Source organism: Canis lupus, chromosome 10 (assembly GCF_048164855.1).
Source record: "Canis lupus baileyi chromosome 10, mCanLup2.hap1, whole genome shotgun sequence".
NCBI lineage: Eukaryota > Metazoa > Chordata > Mammalia > Carnivora > Canidae > Canis > Canis lupus.
In genome coordinates, this window is record NC_132847.1 from 57,894,671 (window position 1) to 57,917,449 (window position 22,779).

Genomic DNA, 22,779 nt, shown 5'->3' on the forward strand with positions numbered 1-22,779 from the left:
CTCTCCTCATTCTTTAAGGCCCAACTTCTTGGAGACTTTCATTCCTGCTTCTGCCCTGGAGATTTTACAGTACAATAACCTACATTTTATTTTTAATACATAAATATTCTGTGTTCGTTACTGGAAAAACTGCAATTGTGGATGAACGAAAAAAGATAAAACAATCACCTTTAATACCAACACCCAGGGAAAAGCACTATGGAGGTGCTGCTCTTTCTCAAGTACCTTTTTCAGGTCCTGGGAGGGTCAGTGATTGCCTACGTATACAATAGGCAGGTCCAGATATTTTTCTGGGTTTGTTTAGCACGTCATGGATATATTATTTCCTCCAGTGAAAATCACTGCCATTTTTTTCCTGCTTCCCTCCCAAGTAAATCCTTTTGGGTTTTGTTTTTCCTCCCTTCAGTCTAAAGAAGCAAAAGTTGAACCCATAAACGCACCTCCAACTCCATCCCCTCCTTCTGACGACACAGAACTTTCGGGTGAGCCCGTACCCGAGGGGACTGCGGAAACTGTCAACTTGAGCGTCAGCCTGCATAGCATCCCAGAGCAAGGCAAGTCCCTGTTGCGCCTCCATACACGATGGTCTTCTGTGAAGCGATTGCTGTGTGCCCAACCTGGGGGATGTATGCCACATGGAGCATCTCATTTAACCTTCCCCTCGGCCCTTCGAGGAAGGAATTGTAACCATCCTCGTTTTATAGACAAGATGGGGAAATCAAGTCATAGAGAGAAGGGAGGTCACCTAGCTGAGGCTCTTTGGCTTGTAAATGGCAGAGTTGCATTTGAACTTGGATACTTGAACTTTTAACCCCTAGACTCTGGAAAGGCCCAAGTTCCAACAGAAAAGCTTACAGGAAAAAAAAAAAAAAAAAAAAAAGAAAAGGTTGCAGGAATTGTTGCTCTTTATTAAATACCTACTGTGTGCCAAGTGTTCACATACTCCATCTATAATCTTGGAAGTACGTCTCCCGGTTGGTTTTATTGGCCAGTATTTTATGGGTGGAAAACCTGATAGTTGAAAAGGTAAGTGACATGCCCACAGTCACAGCTCATGCCCATGCTCAGACGGCTAGTGAGTAGTGGGACTGACCCAGCGTCCAGGCCTGATTCCAGAATCCCCATCCTTTCCAGCTTCAGCCGCAAACTCCTGACTCTCAGAGAATAGGATCAGGTCATCTAAGCTCCTACGTGGCACACGTGAGACACTGGTGGCCAGAGAGGGGCAGGCACCCAGCAGGTCAGTGGCAGGCCCTGGGGGAGTGCTGGTCTCCTGGCTCCCCATCCAGGGCTCTTGCTCCTGACCCTTGTCATCTGCAGTGTGCAGAGAACACTGGTCAAAACCCAGAATCCGATGTGATCCCCTAGGCGGCTGCCTGACATGTACCCAAAGGCCTGAGATTTCTGTCCTATATCAAAGGGGCGGCTGCTTCAGGCTGAGGTTACTGCTTGTGCCAGAGCACCAACATGCAGGGCAAAAAAAACAAGGGCAAACGCCCACTCAGACTGCCTGTAGGAAAGATTGGTTGGGCAAATTGTATTTCATTTTTATGTTGAGCTCCGATATTGGTGATGCAGAGGATTGAATGACCCAGGGACGGGTTTGTGGTATACTCCAGAAAAAAAGTGGATTTCAACACTGCATGTATGCTGTAACCCTCATTTTGAATATATTTTTATATCTATTTATGTATAGGCATGTAGAGCAGTGTGTGTGCGTGTGTGTGTTAGAGTAATAGACAACAAAATGTTATAAGTAGTTATCTGGGTGGTAGGATTGTGGGTGGTTTTCCTTTCTTCTGTGTTTGACAAGCCTTCTGCAATCATACGCCTCATTCTTCTTTTTACTGCTACCATCAGTAAATGCAGGTTATTTTAACATCTAAAGTGGGAAGTCTCTGGGTGAGAGAAGGTATACAGTACTGAATAGGAAAAAATTTGTATGATAATTTAATAAAGTCATAATAACAACCGCGGAGTCAGGGTGTTGCCGTGGAAGACCTGGGACGGAGTAGACGGTTTGGGCACCAGCCCTACTCAGCCACCTATTTGCTCTTAAGGCCTGGCACACGTTGCTTAACATTTCCAAGCTTCAGATTCTTTAACTGCCCCCTGGGAGTGTTCACAGTCCCCACCTCCCAGGTAGTTTAGAGGATTGGACCCAGCCAGGGATGTGGAATTGGTTTATGAATCGGGAATGCTGTTCTCCTGAGTGGAATTAGGATCTCTAAGGAGGGGCAAGGAGCCAGCAAGGGCTGTAGGCGGAGTAAGGGCCTCTCCTTAGGCTGGGGGTGGGGAGTGGGGGTGTGTGTGAGTGCAAAGGAGGTGGGAGCCAATGCAGACTGGGACGCAGATCTAAGCACCTCTCTCCTCTGTTCCCTGGAATCAGCCAGATTCCTTTACGGGCAGAGAAGAGGCCAAATGGAAACAACAGAGCTTGCTGTTCTTTTGAGTAGACAGCCCAGATAGTGAGGAGAAAGGGGCCCGAACCCTGAGCCCTGTGCCCGTCTAGGCAAAGCTACCTAGGAGTTTTAATCCAAACTTTCCTGAGACTGTCTTGGCCCAGGGCACCCCCACCCCCACCCCACACCTCCAACTTAACATCCTCCAAGGAGTGGGGACTCAGGGCATTGGGGTCTGGCCTGCTGCTTGCACAGCACCCCCTGGTGGCCAGATCTGAGAGGACGAGAGAGAAGAGAGAAGAGAAGATGCGGGTGGGCCATAGCTCAGCACCTCCCCCCGCCCACACTGTTCTCACCAGGGGACATGCCTAGCACAGCACACGTGGATGTGGGAACAGGCCGACCTGGCTTCGAGGCCCCTCCCAGTCACTAACTTTCTGTGGGACCTGTTTGTCTTCAGCAAAATGGGGTTAATCATCATAAAGTGTTAATGTGCACACCAGAGCAGCACAGACATGCTATGGGGTGATAGTGGGCAGATGGAAAACGTGGGATTCCTGTCCGGGCTCTGCTCCCCCAGCTGTCAGGTGGTGGAAGGTCCTTGCAGGTAAGACAGATGGGCTAGTGGGAGGATCAAATGAGGCACCTCATGGGACATGCTTAGCCTGGGGCCCAGCCCATGACAGGCATACATTCATATTAGTATAATTTCTTCTTCTTCTTCTTTCTTCTTCTTCTTCTTCTTCTTCTTCTTCTTCTTCTTCTTCTTCTTCTTCTTCTTCTTCTTCTTCTTCTTCTTCTTTTTGCTTTAGGAATCTACTTGTTTTTTAAATTGCAAAAGAGATATGTACTTGTGGTAACAGTTCAATCAATGCAGACAGAGTCCTATGAACCCTCCAAAATTTTCTTTCCTATCTGGAGGAAACCAGTATTAAGCAGTGTGGTTTAGCCAACCTTGTGTGGTTTATCTGCACACACACATACGTATCTATATGTTACATATGTTATTTAATAACTGTATTAGTTATATAATGAAGGTTATATATATAATAATGATAAAACATGTATATTCATATAGTCTTTTTCACTTAACACACATAGAACCACACTGACAATGAGCATTTATCAATTGCTAACTATATTTATTGCTAACTGTATTGAGGGGCTGTCCTCAGTGCTTTTTTTGTATTAACTTATTTAATCCTCGTAGCACATAATCTTCCAAGCAACCTTGTGAAATAGTAATTGTTGCTCCTGACTTATAGATGAGAAACTTGAGGCCCAGGTTGAATGACTTGCCACAGATCACGTTCCTAGGAAGTGGCAAAGCAGGGTTCCCACCCCACAGTTGGTGCCAGCATCTGTGATTAAAGGACAGGGTAATAATCCCCCTCAACATCTGTTTTTCTGCAACTTGTTTTTTTCTCCTCTTAATCCTATATTACGGACATCTTTTCAAGTTAATAGGTAAAGAGGTGCTTCATTGCTTTTTCAGGATTACAAAATGCAGTTGTTAATTCCAGAATGCCTGCTTCCATAGGGTCTGGTGAAGTCTTGAATGACACACTGGAGGAAGTTCATACTGTGGACGGTGCCCCCATTACAGATGTTGGCTCGGGGGATGGGGCCTTCATTCATGTCACTGAGGAGGTGAGTGAATGGTAGATTTCATTTGCTGAGTCAGTAGTAAATTGGTTGCTTATTTCAGGCTTGGTGGTGACTTGTATTGGCACGATAAAGAATCAAGACGGTTTTAGTTGTTGGTACGGATGAGGGGAGACCCAGGGCCCAGGAGGCTCTCCAGGGATGCCCCAGGACAGGGAGAGGAGATGCGGCATGAGCCAGTCCTCATACCTGCCTGGAAATGAGTCCTGGGTCCTCATTGTGGTACCCACCTCCCTCCTGCTCATTTGTGAAGATTACACAGCCTTTTCCTTTGGAGCTCCTTGAAGACAGAATCAGATGGATTGTATATGTGTCCACTCCATTGTCGTGTAATTGGCTTTTATACCCACAAAGCCAATTTTTTAAAATGCTAGACACAGTGAGGTGTGAAATTGAAGCAAATGTATTTTTTGCACAACAACCTGTGCTAAAAACTCACAGGTTCGGGTGTTTCTTTCTGCTATCCTGGGATGAAACGCGGACACCTCTCATTCTCTCCCAGTCACGATCTGATAATAACCTATTTTCACAGCTATTTCCAAAGTCCAGTCCAGCATAATATCCCTTTGTCTCCCAATTCAAAAGAACACATATCCAGCTCACAAATGGTTTGCAGTGGGGAGGAAGGAGGAGAAAATCTCAGCACACAGATGATTCTCTCTCCAAAGGAATTCTTTACCTTTCCCTATATAGCCCTGAGGCAGCTGGTGGCTGGAGGCAGGTCGGGGGCTAACTCTGATAGAACCACAAGAGATCCTAACTCTGGGAAACAAAGGGTTGCAGAAGGAGAGGTGGGTGGGTGGGGGGATGGGGTAACTGGGTGACCGCACTGAGGAGGACATTTGATGGGATGAGCACTGGGTGTTATGCTATATGTTTGCAAATTGAATTTAAATTTAAAAAAACCAAACAAACTGATTTCCTTTCTTGTCTCATAGCACGTGCCACACAGGTGGTCTGGTTGCTTTTTCTAGCATGTGGAAGTGTACTTAATTATACAATGAATTAATTGTTCTTAATTGTACTTTATTGTAAAGCCCTTTGGGACTTCAGCTAAATTTGAGGCAGAAAGAGTCTCATTTGAAAATCTGTGACGTCATCTTTTCTTTCTTTTTTGGGGAAGGACAATAATTCTGCAAGGATTTATATCGTAGGAAAAAGGATTCTGTGGTCAGATACATTTGGGAGATACTCCACTTTCTATCCTCCTTTTTATAGACTCCTTGTAAGTCCTGCAGCAAGGAAATCTAACTTTGGTCAGCTTAATGGTTTTAGTATCCAAAAGAACTACGTTTTGCAAAACAGAACAAAATAAAACAGAACAACCCTCCAAATTTAAAAGAAAAAAAAGAGAAACGTTTGGAAACTGAGAGAAAACTGAGATAGTTGGATCACACTAGCACCCAAAACTGCTATTTCCATTTCTTGCATCTGCTGTGTAACCTCCAGAGAAGGTTCTGCATTTCCCAAGGAAACTGAGTCCCAGGCAGAGAAGGATCACGGGGTTCGGTCTGGAGAAGGCTGAGGAGGACAAGATTGTTGTCTGCACATCTCTGAAGCACCGTCAGGGGCAAAAGCATTCGACTTGTCCTTACGGCTTCTGGAGCGGCACCTAGGGCAGGTCACAGGGAGACAGATGTGTCTAGATAGAAGCGTCTGGAGCTGGAGCAGGCTAACTCAGGAGACAGGGATGGCCTGGCCACTGGGCATGTGCAAACAGATGCTTGGACTCAAACAGGAGATACAGTTGCCTCACGGTCTTTCCTGTCCCTGGGATTCTGTGATTCTGGGACTGTCTTGGGGCTGGGGTGAAGTTATAGATAAGAAAATTGCTTCGAGAGAAGGAAGCTACAGGAATGCAAGCTGATAGAGGGAGGGCTGTGGGCAGTCTGTTCTCTCCAGCCACAGGCACATGGATCAGAGCCATAGGCCCCCTGACATGGTGCCTCAAGATGCTTTTGTTTCAGGCTGTGCATACTGAAGAAGGTTTGGCAGCCACAGAGGCCACCGGGGAGGCTGAGGTGCCCACCGGCACTGCCGGGGAAGCGGAGGCCAGCAGTATGCCCACCAGGGGGCCAGCTCTCTCCTTGTCCACTGAAGATATGGGGGAAAGGGTCACTCTGGTAAGTAGCTCAGAGAACTTGCTGTTTCTGGGGGATGGTGGGCATCAGAGGTGGGGGCAGTCACTGGTCTTCCTTATCAGTCTGCAGAATGCAGAGTGATAGCCTTGTGGGATCAAGTCTGTGTAGACCCCGATTTGGAGGCTGAGGGGTCTGTTGACTCATTCAGCTGTTTGTGGAGTGATGTGTTATGTGGGGCATGGGTAGATAGGATAGACCAATTCCTGGGGACAGAGCCATAAGAGATGCAATAGGAAAAGCACTGAAAGGGGCCCAGAACCCAACCCAAAAGATCAGGGGCCCTGGATGCCTTCCTGAGGATAGGATGCTGCTGAAGGTGAGGCTATGGGGACGCTGAGAAGGAAGCTGGCAGGTGAGAGTGAGACAGGTGTTCCAGGAGGCGGGCTAGCAGGAGCAGAGACCTGGAGGCATCAATGGGAACGTGCAGAGGGTCGAGTGTGAACAAGAGGAGGCAGGCAATGTGGCTGGAGAGGCCCCCGAGACCCTGAGAGCCGCGAGTGGGAGCTGGAGTGTGTTCAGAAGTGGACTAGTGGACTAGTCAAAGTAGGTCTCAGAAAGTGGAGAAAGGCTGGGAGAAGCAAGCCTGGAGGCCGGGGCTGGGATCGGAGGCTGTGTTGTGGTCCAGGCAAGGGGTGGTATCGGCTCGCTCTGGGTTTGGTCAGTGCTTTCATATTCTTCCCAGAGTCTCAGTGAATAAAGGCCTGGAAGGCGGCTGGTGGATCTGCCACTATGACTGTTGGTGGCCTCGGGAAGGGCAGGGTTAGGGGTGCGGGAGGGGTGGAAGGAGAGCGAGGTGAGGAGGAGGTCAGTGACGCCAGCCAACTCCTCTTAATGAGGGAGAAGGCTGTGTGTTGCGGGTCCCTGGATTTTGCCCTGGTGCCACGACTGGGGCGTCGGTGAAAGCCCCACTCCCAGGAGCAGTGGAAGGAAGAAGGAAGGGATGAGGGTGGGTGGCAGCGAGGATGGTAGGGAGGAGCGGGGTGAACCACGCAGGTGGCACGCTGGCCAGGGGCTCACACCTTGCATGGTGTGCGAGACGTGGGTTTCCGCATGGGTGCTGTGTTCACGGTGCTGCGCAAGATGAGGTCTTGGATGTGCAAGTGCTTTGAAGGCGAGGAAGCCACAGGGTGCAGATGCCCAAGGGACCCTGGCTGTCTGCTGGCTCCAGCCACACGGACCACAGTGGACCGCTGACAGGCCCCTCTCAATGTCTTCCTGTTCAGAGTGTAGATGCTGAAGAAGGCTCGGGAGCCACAGCAGCTGGGGAGGCCGAGGTGCCTGATGGCACCGCCAACGAAACAGAGGCCGACAGTGTGCCCACAGAGGGAGCGACCCTCTCCATGGCCGTCCAGGACCCTGGGACAGGGGTTACCCTGGTAAGGAGTGCAAAGTGCCTCGGGGTTGAGGTCACAGCTGGAGCAGGTCCTGGCCTTCTTAGAGGACCAGTCTTCATTCTGTTCAGCACATCCAAAGGAGCCTGAGTGGGGCGCTTCTCTGGAGTGGAGTTGGCCAAGGCCTGGGCAGGCGTGTGGTCGAGCCCTATTTCTGGGCACAAGCGTGAGCTGTGAGAGGGCAGAGGAAGGGCAGAGTCAAGGGCAGGGCCAAACTCCCTCAGCCCTCTCCTTAGGCGACATGGAGACAGTCAGTGTTCCCAGCTCATGAAGGTGGGACGCAGATATTCTAAGACACTTAGTGGGTCTGTCCCTATGATGTGATTATAGTGGGAGTCCTGCAAGTTCTTCAGACTCAGACTCAGCCCTGGACTCCTCATGTCCACTCCTCCTGTGTTCCCACCTCAACGATAGGGACCATCACCCCCTAGTCGGCCAATCCAGAATTCTCTTCCCTCTTCCTTACTCTCCATATCCTGTTAAGCATCAAGTCTTATTGATTTTTCTACCTAAATCCGTTATAGACCTGCCTCCTTCTACCCTTCCCAGCCCCAGACTGTGGGACTGAGACGACTAAGGCCCCACCTCACCTCCATCCTCTCCCCCAACTCTCCCTGGGGTGGGGGCAACCCTCTGTATGGAGCTTCCCATCGCCCTCACTCCAGACCCTGCTCCCCCATGTGGCCACAAGGCCTTGCAGGGTCTGGCCTGGCCAGCCTTGGTGACCACTTCTTAGGCCACTGTCTCCCTGGCTCTCGGTGCTCCCACTTCACTGACCTTCCTGCAGTTTCTTGACTGTGCTTCTCTGCTTAGGATCTTCCCATACCCTCTCCTCTCTACCTAGAACCTTTTCCTTCCTCTGCCCTGCCTTGAATCCTGGCTTATCCTTCAGAGTTCAGCTCAAGCACCACTTTGTCAAGGAAGTACCATCCCAGGGGCGTCTGGGTGGTTCAGTGAGTTGTGTCTGCCTCTCAATTTTGGCTCAGGTCATGATCTCAGGGTCATGATATGGAGCCCTGTATTGGGCTCCAGGCTCCACAGGGAGTCCACTTGAGATTCTCTCTTTCCCTCTCTTGCTGCCACTCTCCCCTCCCCCTAGTGCTCATTTTCTCTCTCTCTCTCTCTCCCCACCCCCTTCCAAAATAAATAAATAAATCTTAAAAAAAAAAAAGGAAGTACCATCTTAGACTGTGAATCTTCTCATCAGACATGTTTGTGGTACTCAAACCTCTCTTTGGAAGGCCTCATGATAATTGTAGTTAATAATAACCTTTTTTTAAAAGATTTTATTTAGGGCAGCCTGGGTGGCTCAGCGGTTTAGCGCCGCCTTCAGCCCAGGCGCGATCCTGGAGACCCGGGATGGGTTTTTTTTTAAAAAAAGATTTTATTTATTTATTCATGAGAGAGACAGAGACACAGGCAGAGGGAGAAGCAGGCTCCACGTAGGGGGCCCAGTGTGGGACTTGATCCCAGGACCCCAGGATCACGACTTGAGCCAAAGGCAGATGCTCAACCACTGGGCCACCCAAGCATCCAGGTAATAATAATCTTAATAAATAGTTCATTTCTGGCTCCCTCCACACTGTAAGCTCTAATAGGACAGGGATTATATATATATCATGTTCATTGTCTTCCTCCCTGCAAATAAATGGTGGGTACTCGGTGGATATTTGCTGGATGAATGCCTGGAGGTGTCATCTGGCTGTCACATATCAACAGCCCTGGCCTTTAAGAACGTTCCATACGTTTGCTCCCAGCCTTTCCCCTTTGGTCCATGAGGCGAACTTCGCAGTGGGGACCCGCTGACAGAGCTCTCCAGGCCACTTGCAAGTCGCGTGGGTTATTTTAATTAACAAAGCAGCTGCCTCCACCTTCTCCTCCTCCTTTTCCCCTCCTCCTCCTTTCTTCTTCTCTTTCACCCCCCATCTCTTTCCCCTCACTCCTCATCCTTCCCTCCCCCACTTGTTGAAAGGCAAAGCCCTTGTCACAGCGTGAGAAAACTAGGGCCTGAATCCTGACTTGTAGAGGCCAGCGGAGCCGCCGGGGTGCAGGGCTGCCTGGGCGGTGGTGAGCGCTGGGCCCGAGCATGTGCAGGCTTAGGCCAAAGCGGCGGTGAGCGCGGGGGAGCCTGGGGGCGGCCTGCTGACCTGAGAGGTGCCCCAGCCTGGGTCTCCAGGGCCTGTGGGCCAAGGCGGGCCTCGCAGGAGCAAAGCTACGGCCCTGTTACTTGTCTGCCTTGGCCCGGCTGCTGACCCAGGGGTGTGGAAGGAGCGGCCCGTTCTCATGCCTCTTCCCTTTCAGGGTGCAGTCGCTGAAGGAATGTTCACAGCATCAGCAGCCACGACGGAAGTGCCCGGCAGCACGTCTGAGGAGGAGGAGGCTCGCCAGGTCCCCACGGGTGGCCTGGTTCCCCTCCCACCCACAGCGGCCCCCGAGCAAGCGGGCGCGCCCGTAAGCATCTCCTGGCCTCCCCTGTGCCTGGGGGGGGGGGAGTCAGCGTGCCTTGCGGGGGGGGGGGGGGGGGGAGTCAGCGTGCCTTGCAGGGGGGGGGGTGTCAGCGTGCCGAGGCAGGAGCAGTGCCTGGCCTTCCAGAGGCCAGGGCAGCCCTCAGCTTGGCCAGGGCGCGGACGTGGGTCGGGGCCACCCGAGGGAGGCGGGGGCGGGGGGGGGGGGCGTGGAAGGAGCGTGACAGGGCAGGTCAGGGAGTCAGGCCCAGCCCTGTTCCTCCCAACTTCGCCCAAGAATTTTCTCGGCGGGCTGCCAGGTTGGAAGGGGTGGCGGGGCAGAAGGGAGGGGAGGGAGCGCCCCACCGCCGGAGGAGACGCATGGTCGAGGGGGTTGCGAGTCCCTGCTCCTGTGATGCGGCGAGGACAGTTGAAGGTCAGCAAGTCTCGTGAAACCGGGACCGGCGCCCTAGGAACCACTGTCACCCACACCCCCAGCAGCGATGCCGCACATGGCGTCCCCCGGGAGGGGAGGTGATTCCTCTTGCTGGTTTTGCTCTTCAGGGGCCTGGTGTTGAGGGAGAGCTGGCAGCAGCTGTGACCGCGGAGCCCCTTCCCACGGCTGAGGCTGAGGCGCCAGAGGTGGGCGGCAGCCTCCCGGAGCGGCCCCCGCTGCCCGTACCCACAGTGGCCTCTGAAAGAGGGGTCACTCCGGTAAGTGGCGTAGAGGCATGAAGATGAGGTGCGGCCCGTCTTCCACAGGAGGGAAAGAAGGGCCAGAGTCCTGGGAGGGACTTGCTTAGAGGTGGGTTTCATCGTGGTTCATTAAGTTCCAGATTTGGGCCTTTGAGGGGCATCCAACCTGGGAACGCCCAGGAAGCTGCAGTTTGCAGAGGAAATGCAAGGGCGAAAAAAATCTAGGGCACCCGGCTTCTTGTCCCAATTGTCCTCGAATTCAAATGAAAACTTTATAATGGGCAAAGCTGGCCAAAGATGCAAAGACCCCATCTCAGATGTCACGAGAGTCCCATCCCGAACGTGAGGAAGCTCCTAATACTCAGGACTCGGGGGTGAATGTGGGTGACCACCACGTCCCTTCCTCCATGAGTTTCTCTGATTCTTTTTGTTTGTTTGTTTGTTTTTTATTTAGTTTCTCTGATTCTGGGCTGTACCTGTGTGACCTCACCCAAACCCTCTCTTTCCTTTGGGGCTCAGGTGGTCCTCTTTCTAGGAGGGTGGCTGTGAGGTCAAGTCAGAGGTCCCGCAGTCTGGGAATGTTTGGAAAGCTCTGTACGCATGCCTGGGGTTGTCACCACATAAGGACTGTAACTTTGTGTTTGGGAACTGAGAACCCCAGAGCTGTTCTCTGCATGGGCAGGTGTGAATCTGAATGAAGCTGCTCTGGGCATGTGAATATTTGTAAGGGACAGTCTGGTGACCAGATCGGGCAAGTCAGCTTCCTAAGTAACATTGGGTCACCTGCGCTTTCAAAGCCTTGACTCAGGCTGGAGGCACATGGCCCATGTGACCCACCACAGCACTGCAGGGCTAACCTGCGAGGGCTGTGGGACCACATGTCCAAGAATACTCTGGAGCCAGAGCGCCCATGGCCTGAGGACCTCTGCTAGTGGCCCAGGGGTCATCAAACGCCACTTACTGCCTCTTTCTGTAAAGTCTGTCCATTCATTCATTGATTTACTCACTGGCTGAGCACAGTACCTCAGGGCCTCAGTTCAGACTCTTGGAGATGGAGATGATAATGACCTGGCTCCTGTCCCCAAGGAATTCGCAGTTGAGGGGCAGGAAATCAGCTGTTTGTATTGACATCCATTAAGCACTCTATGTCCGAGTTTATCTGACCCCATGCATACGACTGCAAACTGAAAGGGCCCCAGTTTGCTGGTGAGGGTCGTGGGACCTCCGGAATCCTGCCTGCTGTTGCATGCCTCGAAGAAGCAGAGCTGGCTTTTGAACCGAGGCATGCTGGCCAGCAGAGCTTATGCCCCTGAGCACCCCTGAGAGTGTGGTGCAGTGGAAAGGTGCCAGACTGGGAGCCAGGGTGCCAGGGTTCCTTGCAGGGGCGCCACTGGTGTGTGATGTGTCCATCAGTGTCGATGTTGCCATCCATAAACAGAGGGAGGTTTTTAACAAAAGCTCTGGTTTTTAACTCTGCGCGCATTAGAGACACCAGGGCACTTAAACCACCGCAGGTGTCTGAGTGCATTGCCAGACCAATCGAGGAGCCCCTTGCTCTGGGGTTCAGGCTTCCGGGAGATTCTACTGGACAGCTCAGTGGAACCCACCCAGCTGGCAGTGACCCGTGTGGCCCCGGCTCACACATTGCGACTGCCTCGACCAGGTTCCCCTGCTCTTCTGCTCCTCACTCTAAGGGCCGTGGAAAACAGCAAGACCACATCTCCCCATGGTGACACCACATCAGATACAGCCGTATTGCCTGGCCATGCACCTTTATGTGGAGCCAGTTCTCCTTTTTCTCTTTCAAAAACCTTTTGTGATAGAAATTCTAAAAATTCACAAGACAATTTAGAGTACTACAATAAGCCCCCCACGTACCCATGACTCAGTGTGAACACATAACCAACTCGCCACCGGGCTTCATCTGTTCCACCTCATCTGGCCATCTTTTTGGAGCAGAGATGAAGGCTGGAGGTGAGGGCTGGAGTATTTTAAAACAAATCCCAAATGTCGCATTATTTAACTGATAAATACTTTAATGCATATTGTGAATAGGTTGATCTGGAACTTTTTTTCCTCCTTGGCCGCAATGCCACCCGTCAGTGGTCATTACTATCAATATCAATGTTGTTATCCATCTAACAATGGTTCTTTCAAAATATCTGATACCCTAGTTGCTTAAAAAATGCCTTATTACAATTACTTTGAATCTGGATCTAGACACGTTCTATACATGATGTTTGGGCTGATGTTTCTTAAGTCTCTTGGGGTCTATGATTGTTTCTTAGCTTCCTTTTTCTTTTTTGTCATTGATTTCTTGGAGAAACTGAGTCAGTTGTCCCTTGATCCTTTGTATTTTCCACTTCGAGAAGTTGGTGCTGAAGGCCTGGTGAGACCAGTCATGTTGGTGGCAGTGTTGATGGGTTTACTACTTCTGGGAAGGGCTTTGCAAGCACGTATTAACAACCATGAAACTACTTAGTGTTAACGTGGAAACTTTTGTTCTGGGAATTAATCCTAAAGGGGATAGTCTGCTATGTAAAAAGGCTTTGTTGTATATAAATTTGCTAATCTCCATATTATCCATAATAGAAAAAAATGGACACAGTTTAACTAGACAAAAAAGGGGGTCAATTGGATAAAGGCTATTCAAATGATGGAATATTATGCAGCTATTAAAATTATACTTACCAGGAATATTTAATGGTGTAGGAAATATAACATAACGCACGATGAAAACTGGTTCTAAACTTGAGTACATTGTGTGGCATTAACTGTCGATATTTATTTGTTGATAAAAAGGGCTTTATTTTTCCTTTCCGCTTCTCCTCTCCAAGTGGGTGTTCCTGTCACTCTGAAAGCATTTCCTGAACACCCACCAAAGGCCAGGCGCTGGGGCCTAGAGGGGATTCGGGTACTATGCCTGCCCTCCAGGAGCCCACGGTCCCAGGGAGGCAGGCCTATAAGCAATAAAGGCTCTGGACAGGCTACAGGGCTGGTGGGAGGAGAGGGGCGGCCAGAACCTGCCTCAGAGGGTGGCATATTGGGCCTGGTTACCCTGCTCTGGCGGGACCTGGACTGGGGCGGTGGGGGGACCCTAGCTGACAGAATGGGGAGGATCCCTACGGCCTCCTTCCCTCCATCATACCCATCCACCCTATGTGTGAGATGCAGAAAGAAAGGGCTCCTGAGCCCAGGGTGACAAGTGCCCCTTGGGCTGGCTCATGAGGAACAAAGCCTTCTTTACCCCTGTGTAAGCCTCCTCTTAAAGATGATCAGTTTCTACAAAGGGGGGACAGTGGCAGAGGAGGGGTGCCCAGCGCTCTGCTGACCATTCTGTCCTCTTTAGGGTGAAGCTGGGGAGGGGCTTTTTGGCCACCCTGAACCTGCCAGGCCTACTGGACCCACGGTGAGACCCCCTATCTGGGCTCAGCACACACACAGTGTGCAGGGGTTGGGGCTGCTGAGAAATAGGCACAGGCTCAGATTCAGGGTGCCTTCCAGTGAGATGTCAGGGCCTTTACCTCTGTCAGAACCCTCAGGGAACTCAGGGGCAGAGTGTGTTTATATCCTATTTATATCCTGGGCCCTGAATGGCCCACATGTCTCTCCACCACATCCTGAACGACTTGTCACCGTGCCCCAGGACTGTTCCTCCTTCAGGATGCTCTGTCTCTGGGAGCAGCGCCCCATCTTCCTGGATACCAAGGCAAATCAGGAAACATCTTCCAGTGGCCCTATGCCTCCCACGCCCCATCCAGTTTGTCTCCAAGCCCCGAGGCTAGCTGGTGCCTCAGACAGTGGCAGCAGCCCCCCCATCCCCACCTTCCCTCTCCCACTCACACGTACACACCACCGCCACCCTTCTCAATCCAGACCTAACCTCCAGCCCAGCCCCTCCCTGGGGCCTCTGAGCATATGCTCCATGCATGTTCCATGACTGAACTGAGCCTTACCTGGTTCTTATGTTCAGGAATTAAGTACTAGAAAGGTATTTTTAAGAGATTCCCTTTTGTCCTTTGGAGGAATTTGATGGCATTCAACAAGTATGCACTGAGTGCCTTCTTGGTACCAGATCTTGTGCTAAGATACTGGGCATTCAGAGGTATCTGAATGCCCAGTTCAGGATAGGCCAACCCTGGAGGGGACCAACCCTGGAGGGGACCTAGCCAAGAGGGGCCCACAGACATACACACAACTGAGCTTCAAGTCAGGTGGTCCTACCCCCAAATCCAGACCTCAGCGGAGATTGGTGAGGAACACAGAGTAGGGAGAGATGAATTCCACCTCCACCTGGAAATGGGGTGGGAGGGCTTCATGGAGGTGGCCATGGAACTAGGCCTTGAAGGATGAGTAACAGTTTGAAAGGCAAGAAGGGAGGCTGAGAAGATGTGAAAGAGCACCGTATGTTTGAGGATTGGCTGGCTGTTGGCTGTGCAAAGGGAGGTGATGGGGAGGAGAGTGGGAGAAGAGACCAGAAGGGCAGTGGCAGCAGCAGTGATAGGGCTACAAGGGAAGACTTTTGGTGACCTAGCTGTCCTTAGGGAGTGGCAGGTGAAACCAAGCGGTGGGAATTTCTTCTTTCTCCAGGTGGAAACTGAGGCTGAGGGCTCCGGCCTGGGCTGGGGCTCCGAAATTGGGTTTGGCTCTGGGGACTTGGTACGCAGTGAAGAGCTGTTAAGGGTAAGTGTGAGAATGGGACATCCTGGGATCTGGGACCGCCTTCTCAGAAATCCGGAGGATTTCCCCTCCACATGTGTCTATATTTGGCATTTTCCACTTTGATCAGTTTTGTTTTGTTTTAAATGAATATGAGCCTTGTATATAGTTTATATTCGGGACCTCTGCTTTGCCACTTGCCCCTTTTACCTGGCATCCAGCGCTGTTCCATGGTCACATATCCCCATGACCCTCACCTCTTATTGGCTTTGCCTCCATCCCCTCTACCCATTATGGAGAATTACTGGCCTCTTCTCTGGGTAGTATTTCACACTTTGGCTTCCAGATCCTTCTTGAAATCCTCCTTACCCCAAGGCAACCCCTACTACCTCTTCAACTGCTCCTTCTTCCCCTTTGCTCTTGCTCCCTCAGCCTCCTGCCCAAGGCAGGGCCCCCACTAGTTTCTGGTTCCTGGCGATCACCTCCCTTCTCCAACTCCAGCTGGTGGCTTTGTGCTGGGGCCCCCAACCTTGCCTTCAGCCCTTTCCCTGAGCCCCTGTGCTGAATCTTCACCTAGAAGACTCCACCCAGTTGCCCCTCTGTCCCCTCCTCAGGCTAGGACAGGAAGGATTCTGGACTTAACTGGATAAGTGAAATGGGAGTCACATGGATCTTTCTGACTGGTAGGATCCACCAACCCAGCTGGAGGCTAAAGAGACTAGTACACTGCAGGATGGTTTTTTTATTTTTTATTTTTTTTATTTTAAGATTTTATTTATTCACGAGAGACCCAGAGAGAGCAGAGACACAGGGAGAGGGAGAAGCAGGCTCCATGCGGGGAGCCCAGTGCGGGACTGGATCCCAGGGCCCCAGGGTCATGCCTTGAGCCAAAGGCAGATGCTCAACCGCTGAGCCACCCAGGTGCCCCTACAGGAAGAATTTTAATAAGAGTTAGCAACAGGCAGTTTTTGACTGCTCTGTCAGGTAATCAGAAAACTAAATTAGCCAGGACACCTCTGAAAATTCTAACTGATTGTGGATTTTTATTCTATAGCTATATCTAGGGAGAAAACATGATATGATAGGCTCAGAAAGACCTGGGTTCAAGTCCCAGCTTTTCTAATAATTAGCTGTGAGTGTGTAAGCCCAGACCAAGTCACATTGTCTCACTGAGCCTCAGTTTCCCCCATCGGCTAAGTGGGAACACCAGTCTCTACTTGCAGTATTATTGTGAGGAACAGAGAGAATGAAGGGAACATATATGCTTAGTATATTTTATCCCCTACCCTGCTTTTTCTTAACAGAGTATCTTTTTTTTTTTTTTAAGGGTCCCCCAGGTCCCCCGGGCCCTCCTGGCTCACCTGGGATTCCAGGAAAACCAGGAACTGATGTTTTCATGGGACCCCCTGGATCGCCTGGAGAGGATGGAGCTGCTGGTGAACCTGGGCCCCCGGTGAGCTTCTGGGGTCATCTCTCCCTCTCCTTGGCCATGAGGCTTCCTCTAGACCCCAGACTCCAGCACGAAGGCTCATAACAGAGAGTGAGCAGCTAGCTAATGTTTGTAAACAAAAATCCTCAGCTGAGTCATTGCTGAGACTCATAAGAAGCAGAAGCCAAGAAACATACCATCCTACACACTGCTTTGCTGCTTTGTCTTAGGATAGGAGATACAGACTCATGTGGAATCTTGGAATCTTGGGACATCGAAGTGCTGGGCCGGGAGCAGGAGGTCCTCAGAGACCATCTAGGCCGACCCTGCCCCCAGGTCCCCACAAACCCAGAGAGGAAGATACCACCCAGAGAGTGAGGGACACTCATCCACAGGTGCATGGTCAGCAGTGGCCATGCTGGGGCCAGGGACCAGCATTTCCACCCTAGACTGACACAAGGCTCCTGGACCCATTGACCTCACCTGATTGGTCCTCCCAGCCATGGCCTCCTTCTCCAGGAAGGGTTCATAGTGATTCTTATCAGAGATGTTGTGGGCTGATTGTCACTGATATTCTCAGGGCCCCGAGGGACAGCCTGGACCTGATGGAGCCTCCGGCCTTCCTGGGATGAAGGGAGAGAAGGTACGGACAGGGTGGGAGGGGTCCAAGCACATGGGGGCCGCCAGACCCACGCTGCCTCTCTCTGACCTCTAGGCCTGAGACCTCTAGACCTCCTTGCCTCTTAGGTGAATGAACCTTTCTAATCTAATTAGGAGGGGTCCTAATCCCCTCGCTGCTGGATGTCCCCGTCCTGGGGCTCTTGATGCCCAAACCTGAGCTCAGCATCTCCAGCTTCCATGAATGGCGCTGCCACCTAGCCAGTCATGAGGACTCAAAGGCAGTATCTTCTCTGAGCCCTCCTTCCTCTCCCTTTCCTGCTGTACCAGGACTGGTACACCTGTTGCCAGGACTGACTGGTGCACCTGCCATCCACATCTCTTGCCTCTTTCCTCCCTCATCTGATGTTCATCTCTCCTCACCCACACGGTGGCTTCAGGCGTCTTGCCAGTGTCGCGTTCTCCGCACCCACAATCCAGCTTCCACCCACCTGCCCCACCCGTCCACCCTCCCGTAGCAGGCTTTCTCTGGTCTTTCCTGAGAAGGTATCAAGCCTCGCTGCTGCCTGTAGGATGAAACACAGACGGCGCCCAGACCTTCCATCCCAGCTCTGTCTCCTCCCGTCTCCTTCATGTAGCCTCTGGATCAGCCAGCAGCCCTGCTGCAGTGCTGTGGGCATACTCTTCCTGGATGGCCCCCTGGCCTTTGCACATGCTTTCTCTCCATCTTGGGTGACTTTCCCCTTCCTTGTCCTCCAAGGGCCAGTTCAGATATATCCTCTGAGAAGCCCTTTCAGACTCCCTATGAGCAGAAAGCAGCCCTCCTTCCTGTACTTCTTGGTAACACAGTATTTGTTCTGCTGGGACCCCTCCCAGCTGGTGATAGCTTACCGGTGAGCTCCCCCGATCGACCCCTACCCTGACAAATAGCACTCACACTGTCTGTGCGTCCTTAGGATCTGGTTCAGGCCTCCATTAGTGTTTGATCAGCAAATCTGCTGTTCCCTTCACTCTTCATTCTCTGTAAGCCTGTCTTCTGTCTGCGTGCGTGGGGGCGGGGTTCCTGCCCCTGCAGTCTTCCCAGCCTCTTTGATGAGATAAGCCACATCCCTCAAAGGAGAGCAATAAAGATAAGGTAAACCTCCTTGCAATGATGCAGTCATGAGTTTTACTGGGGTTCAGAGCGAGGATGATCTGTCCTGGCTGAGATAAGGAGCAAGGCCTTCTGTGTACTCCACCGCATGAAGTCGTGGAAAATGTGAACTCCCTAGACGCCACCATCTTCCCTGAACTGAATTTCCAGTTTCCGTCAGCTCTCAAGTGTGTTTATTTTAATTGAAATAGTAACTTGATTTTCGTGGAAAGCTCATTTCTCAGAAAAGGAAGAAAGCAACTAGTTGTCAAGCTTTATGGACCTCATTTTACATGTACTGAGTATTTCATAAGAAATTCGATTTTGCAGGAAACATCATAGACCTACACTGTTCTTCCCTGTTCTTCTTACCAGCTCTCCTCTACCCGCCCCCACACACCCCTTCCATGCTTCTCTGGTATTTAAAAATACCCATGCCCACATCCGCACGCTGACACTGGGCGGGTGCACTCTGCAGCAGCTCAGGGGAGCAGCCTTGCACAGGGCAGCAGGCTCACCAGGATAATTGTTGGAGATAAATTACATTTTTCTCTCCCAAATTTGCTATGAGTACTAATTTATTGCACGATGTTCATACGATGCTTTCTGGCCAAGTAAAAGGAGACTGTAGAAGGACTTGGAAATTTGCATCTAGAAAACTCAAAGGAAACCTTGCAGATGACATTTACCTAAAAAAAATTTTCTTAAAAGCCAAAACTAAACCAAGGAGCTGTGGTATGGATATAAAATAACAGAAACATGCTAAAGAAAATGAGTAATCTCCAGGGCGTAACACAACATGAGATCCGATGATACATTTGATCCTTGACTCCCCTCCGCGATACTGTTCTTCAGTTTGCACAACTCCGGTGACAAGGGACTCATTTCCTGCCAGGCAGTGCCTTCCACAGTTGCGTGGACACTTGTAGGAGGAGTTCTTCAGGCTGCGCAGAAAGCAGCCTCTCTTCTCACTTGCAGGGAGTAGAGACCAGTCTGGACAATTATCTAAAGGGGACTTTTTTCCCAAAGAATAAGGTCCAGCTTATTTGGCAAGAAGAAGAATATTATCATATATAGTCATTATTTTCAAATGTGAGGTTGTCATCATAATGTGAATGGTCATTAAGAATTTATGAAACAGATTATTTTATGTTGTGTTCGATGATAGGCATACTCCTTAATTTATTTCCCCAAATTAACATGAGCAGCCCCTCTGAGGTCTTTGGCCCATGAAGGAACAGGCAAGGAGTAGGCTGCTTTCTCAGCTACCAAGTGCTTCTGGAAAGGATGCTGCAAGGACTTGCTGGAGACGAATCTCTGTAAAATTCCTTTCTTCTTTTTGCCCAGCACACGGTGCCATCCAGATCTTCACATGTGTAGCATTTACGATCATCACTCTTTCGCTTTCTTTTACAATCTGAGTCACTCAGTGTATTCTTTGGTGTCAAAAAGTGCTGGAACACCCAGGCAGGAAAGAGTTTGTGTTTTGAAGTTTTCTTCCGTGCCCAGAATTGCTGAGGAGCATTGAACTCCCAGTTAACAGGCTTTGAGTGATCTCACCGAGCTGCCAAAATGTCATTGCTGGACCTCGCATAGCAGATTTTGTCTTGCCCATGAGATGAGGAGAGATGCAAGTAAATCATCATCAGCTTCCCTTTTTCTACTGAAACCCAGTTGTTCTTGGAGCAGTTCTCTAAATCTGACACTCTGCTGGGGGAGCCACGCTTAACAAGGTTCCAGTCGTGGTTTGGAGCTGGTAACAGCTTATTTCGGTTAAACATTCCAATATTGGCCCGATTTCCTACTTCAGATCTTCTTTAACCATCAGATATGTTTGGTACAAAATCAGGATTATGGGTCTCCGTAAAACCAAACAGACCATGGTCAATTGTAACTAACAAGTTGCAAGTTATCAGTATAACAAACTGCATGACCACCACTGACAGACGTGCCCAAGGTCTCAGATACCACCACAAGAAAAAAAATTGATATAGTTATTAGGTTTTTTGATGTTCCTGTATGTTGAAGTCTCATAATGTCCTTAGCAAATCCCATTACCGTAATGAGTGGAAATTTCTAATGAATTCTGAAGCATGATTTTGTAGCATTCCTGCGCCTCGGTCCTTTGCAGCATTTCTGTTGTGGAACTGGCCTCTCCATACTTCACTGCCACAGCCAAACCCACAGCTTGGCTGGTTGGAATTCCAAGATCTCACACTGAGCAATGAAGTCTGTAGCTCTACTGTCATCATTTTGGGAGCAGGGAGTCTTCGCTGACTCTTGTAATTGGAGTCCCCAGTTTTCAGTGCATCTGTTCGTGTAAATTCCAATAAGCAAGCTCATCCATGTCCCAGTTGATCCACTCAGAATCCAAAATGGTGGCCACCAAATCTGTAAGCCAATGGGATGGGCCCAAATACTACCTTTCTGCATGTACAAGCTGGATAAAAATCACCTGTGTCTGAGACCAATAACTCAAGGTTCAAAATATCTTCTAGAACTTCCTTTGAAACCACTACAAGATGTACTCTTGATTTGAAGAGCTGGGAAGGTAACTTTGAAAAAGACTGTTTTTCACTTTCTGAACATAATTTTCTTTTTTAAAAAATTTTAATTTATTTATTCATGAGAGACAGAGAAAGAGAGAGAGAGAGAGGCAGAGACACAGGCAGAGGGAGAAGCAGGCTCCCTGCAGGGAGCCCATGCGGGACTGGATCCTAGGACTCCAGGACCACGCCCTGGGCTGAAGGCAGGAGCCAAACCGCTAAGCCACCCAGGGATTCCCCCATAATTTTCTTTAACACACTCAGCTAGCAACACAACAATAAGGTTTTCAGAGATTAGGGTCCAGAAGTCAAGAGAGGGGGTTAACTTAACTTCTGGTTCACAATATCCCTGATTTCTATGCGACTCATTACTGGAAAGGCGTGTAAGGGTGGCACTTCCCACGGGGACAGACTGCGACAAGCCGCAGAGGCTGGCGTGGCTGGTCACACCCCAGAAGAGCAGGTGCAGTAACCATAGCCTCCAGATTAGAGGCGACGGAACTGGAACCTGATTCTTTTTGTTTCTGCCCATAGTGAAAGGTCACATGTAGTTTCTCTCTGCTCAGGCTGGTAGGCAGAGAAGCCTCCGAACCCAGGCACCACCGCTTCTCCCAGTACCCCTTCCCCTTCCCCTCCTGTCACCCCCTAATGTCCGGGGGGGCGGTAGGGTGGGGAGGGCTGCAACCTGCTTCTGTGATCTCTCCTCAGGTCCATCCCTCTGATTCAGCTCTTATCGAGTACTTCCTTTCCGCAGTTCTGTATTTTTATTTCTAAGATCGCTGATTGGTTCTTTTCTATAACCACTGTGCTTATTTCGTGATAGTTTGTCCGTGTTGCGTGGCTGTAATACTCTCCCTCTTCTCCCTGAGATTCCCTGAAGGGTATCACGTACCCTTCAAGTCTCCGTTGGCTCGTGTTCTTCACGCTCCTTCCCCGGGCGTACATCCCACTGCTGGCACTGCCGCCTCTTGCCCTGCGTTGCCTGCCCTCGGATGTGTGGTGTTTCTTGCTTGTGTGTTTGCTTTTTGAGATTGGAACCTCCTTTCGGGCTGTGTTCTGCCTCTGTCTGGACAGATTGTGGGGAGCTGGGCAGCAGCTACTTCTGAGACTTGCAGGTTTCAGGGAGAGGATGGGGGTGGGGGAGGGTTGACATCAGGCAGGGCATCTCAGCAGCTGGTCTTAGGAGTTTGGGGTGCCCCGGCCCCCGTGGGGTTCCCTAGCCACTCAGGACTCTGCCCTATACCCAGACTCCAGCAAATAAGCTTATTGTTCTTGTAGGTGTGGGGACTGGGGGAGATGAGAGGGAATGGCAGGGCTCGCTGGCCTTCCTGCTCCGGAACTTCAGCCTATCTGCCCATCAGAGCCTCACCCTGCTCCCGGCTTCCGTCACCACTTTGCAGGATCATCTTCCCCTGTGCCTTCTCTCCACCCCTGAAGCCTCAGGCTTCGGCTTCCTGTCTTTTCCCCTTGGCGTTCCTGGCTGTTTTCAAGCTCAGTGTCATTTGCCATCTGACTTTTGAGCATGTTATTTTGGAACTATCTGCTCTGTCCTTTCTATGAATTTGATATAGAAGAGCGACCCAGCCCAGGGAGACAGGGGACTGAGGAGAAGAGCACAGCCATAGATGGTGGGTCCATCACCATCAGTGTCAGGAC

At 50.6% G+C, this 22,779-nt stretch overlaps 1 protein-coding gene and 1 long non-coding RNA gene across 4 annotated transcripts in view; one reads left to right on the forward strand and one right to left on the reverse strand.

Annotated features, from left to right (window-relative positions):
* Positions 1-22,779, forward strand: part of COL15A1 (collagen type XV alpha 1 chain) — a 105,062-nt gene that overhangs the window by 46,189 nt on the left and 36,094 nt on the right. For all 3 annotated transcript variants that reach the window (XM_072842078.1, XM_072842079.1, XM_072842080.1), the window contains 10 exons: positions 407-554; positions 3,943-4,052; positions 6,035-6,190; positions 7,432-7,584; positions 9,901-10,050; positions 10,608-10,757; positions 14,089-14,148; positions 15,330-15,422; positions 16,726-16,851; positions 17,408-17,470. In XM_072842078.1, the coding sequence (XP_072698179.1) occupies positions 407-554; positions 3,943-4,052; positions 6,035-6,190; positions 7,432-7,584; positions 9,901-10,050; positions 10,608-10,757; positions 14,089-14,148; positions 15,330-15,422; positions 16,726-16,851; positions 17,408-17,470 (1,209 nt within the window). The remainder of the gene's footprint in view (positions 1-406; positions 555-3,942; positions 4,053-6,034; positions 6,191-7,431; positions 7,585-9,900; positions 10,051-10,607; positions 10,758-14,088; positions 14,149-15,329; positions 15,423-16,725; positions 16,852-17,407; positions 17,471-22,779) is intronic.
* On the reverse strand, positions 16,136-18,516 carry LOC140641745 (uncharacterized). Its single transcript, XR_012038344.1, has 4 exons — positions 18,383-18,516; positions 17,311-17,450; positions 16,760-16,950; positions 16,136-16,325 (listed from the first exon to the last, which is right to left on the reverse strand). It is a non-coding gene; the product is annotated as an uncharacterized lncRNA (long non-coding RNA).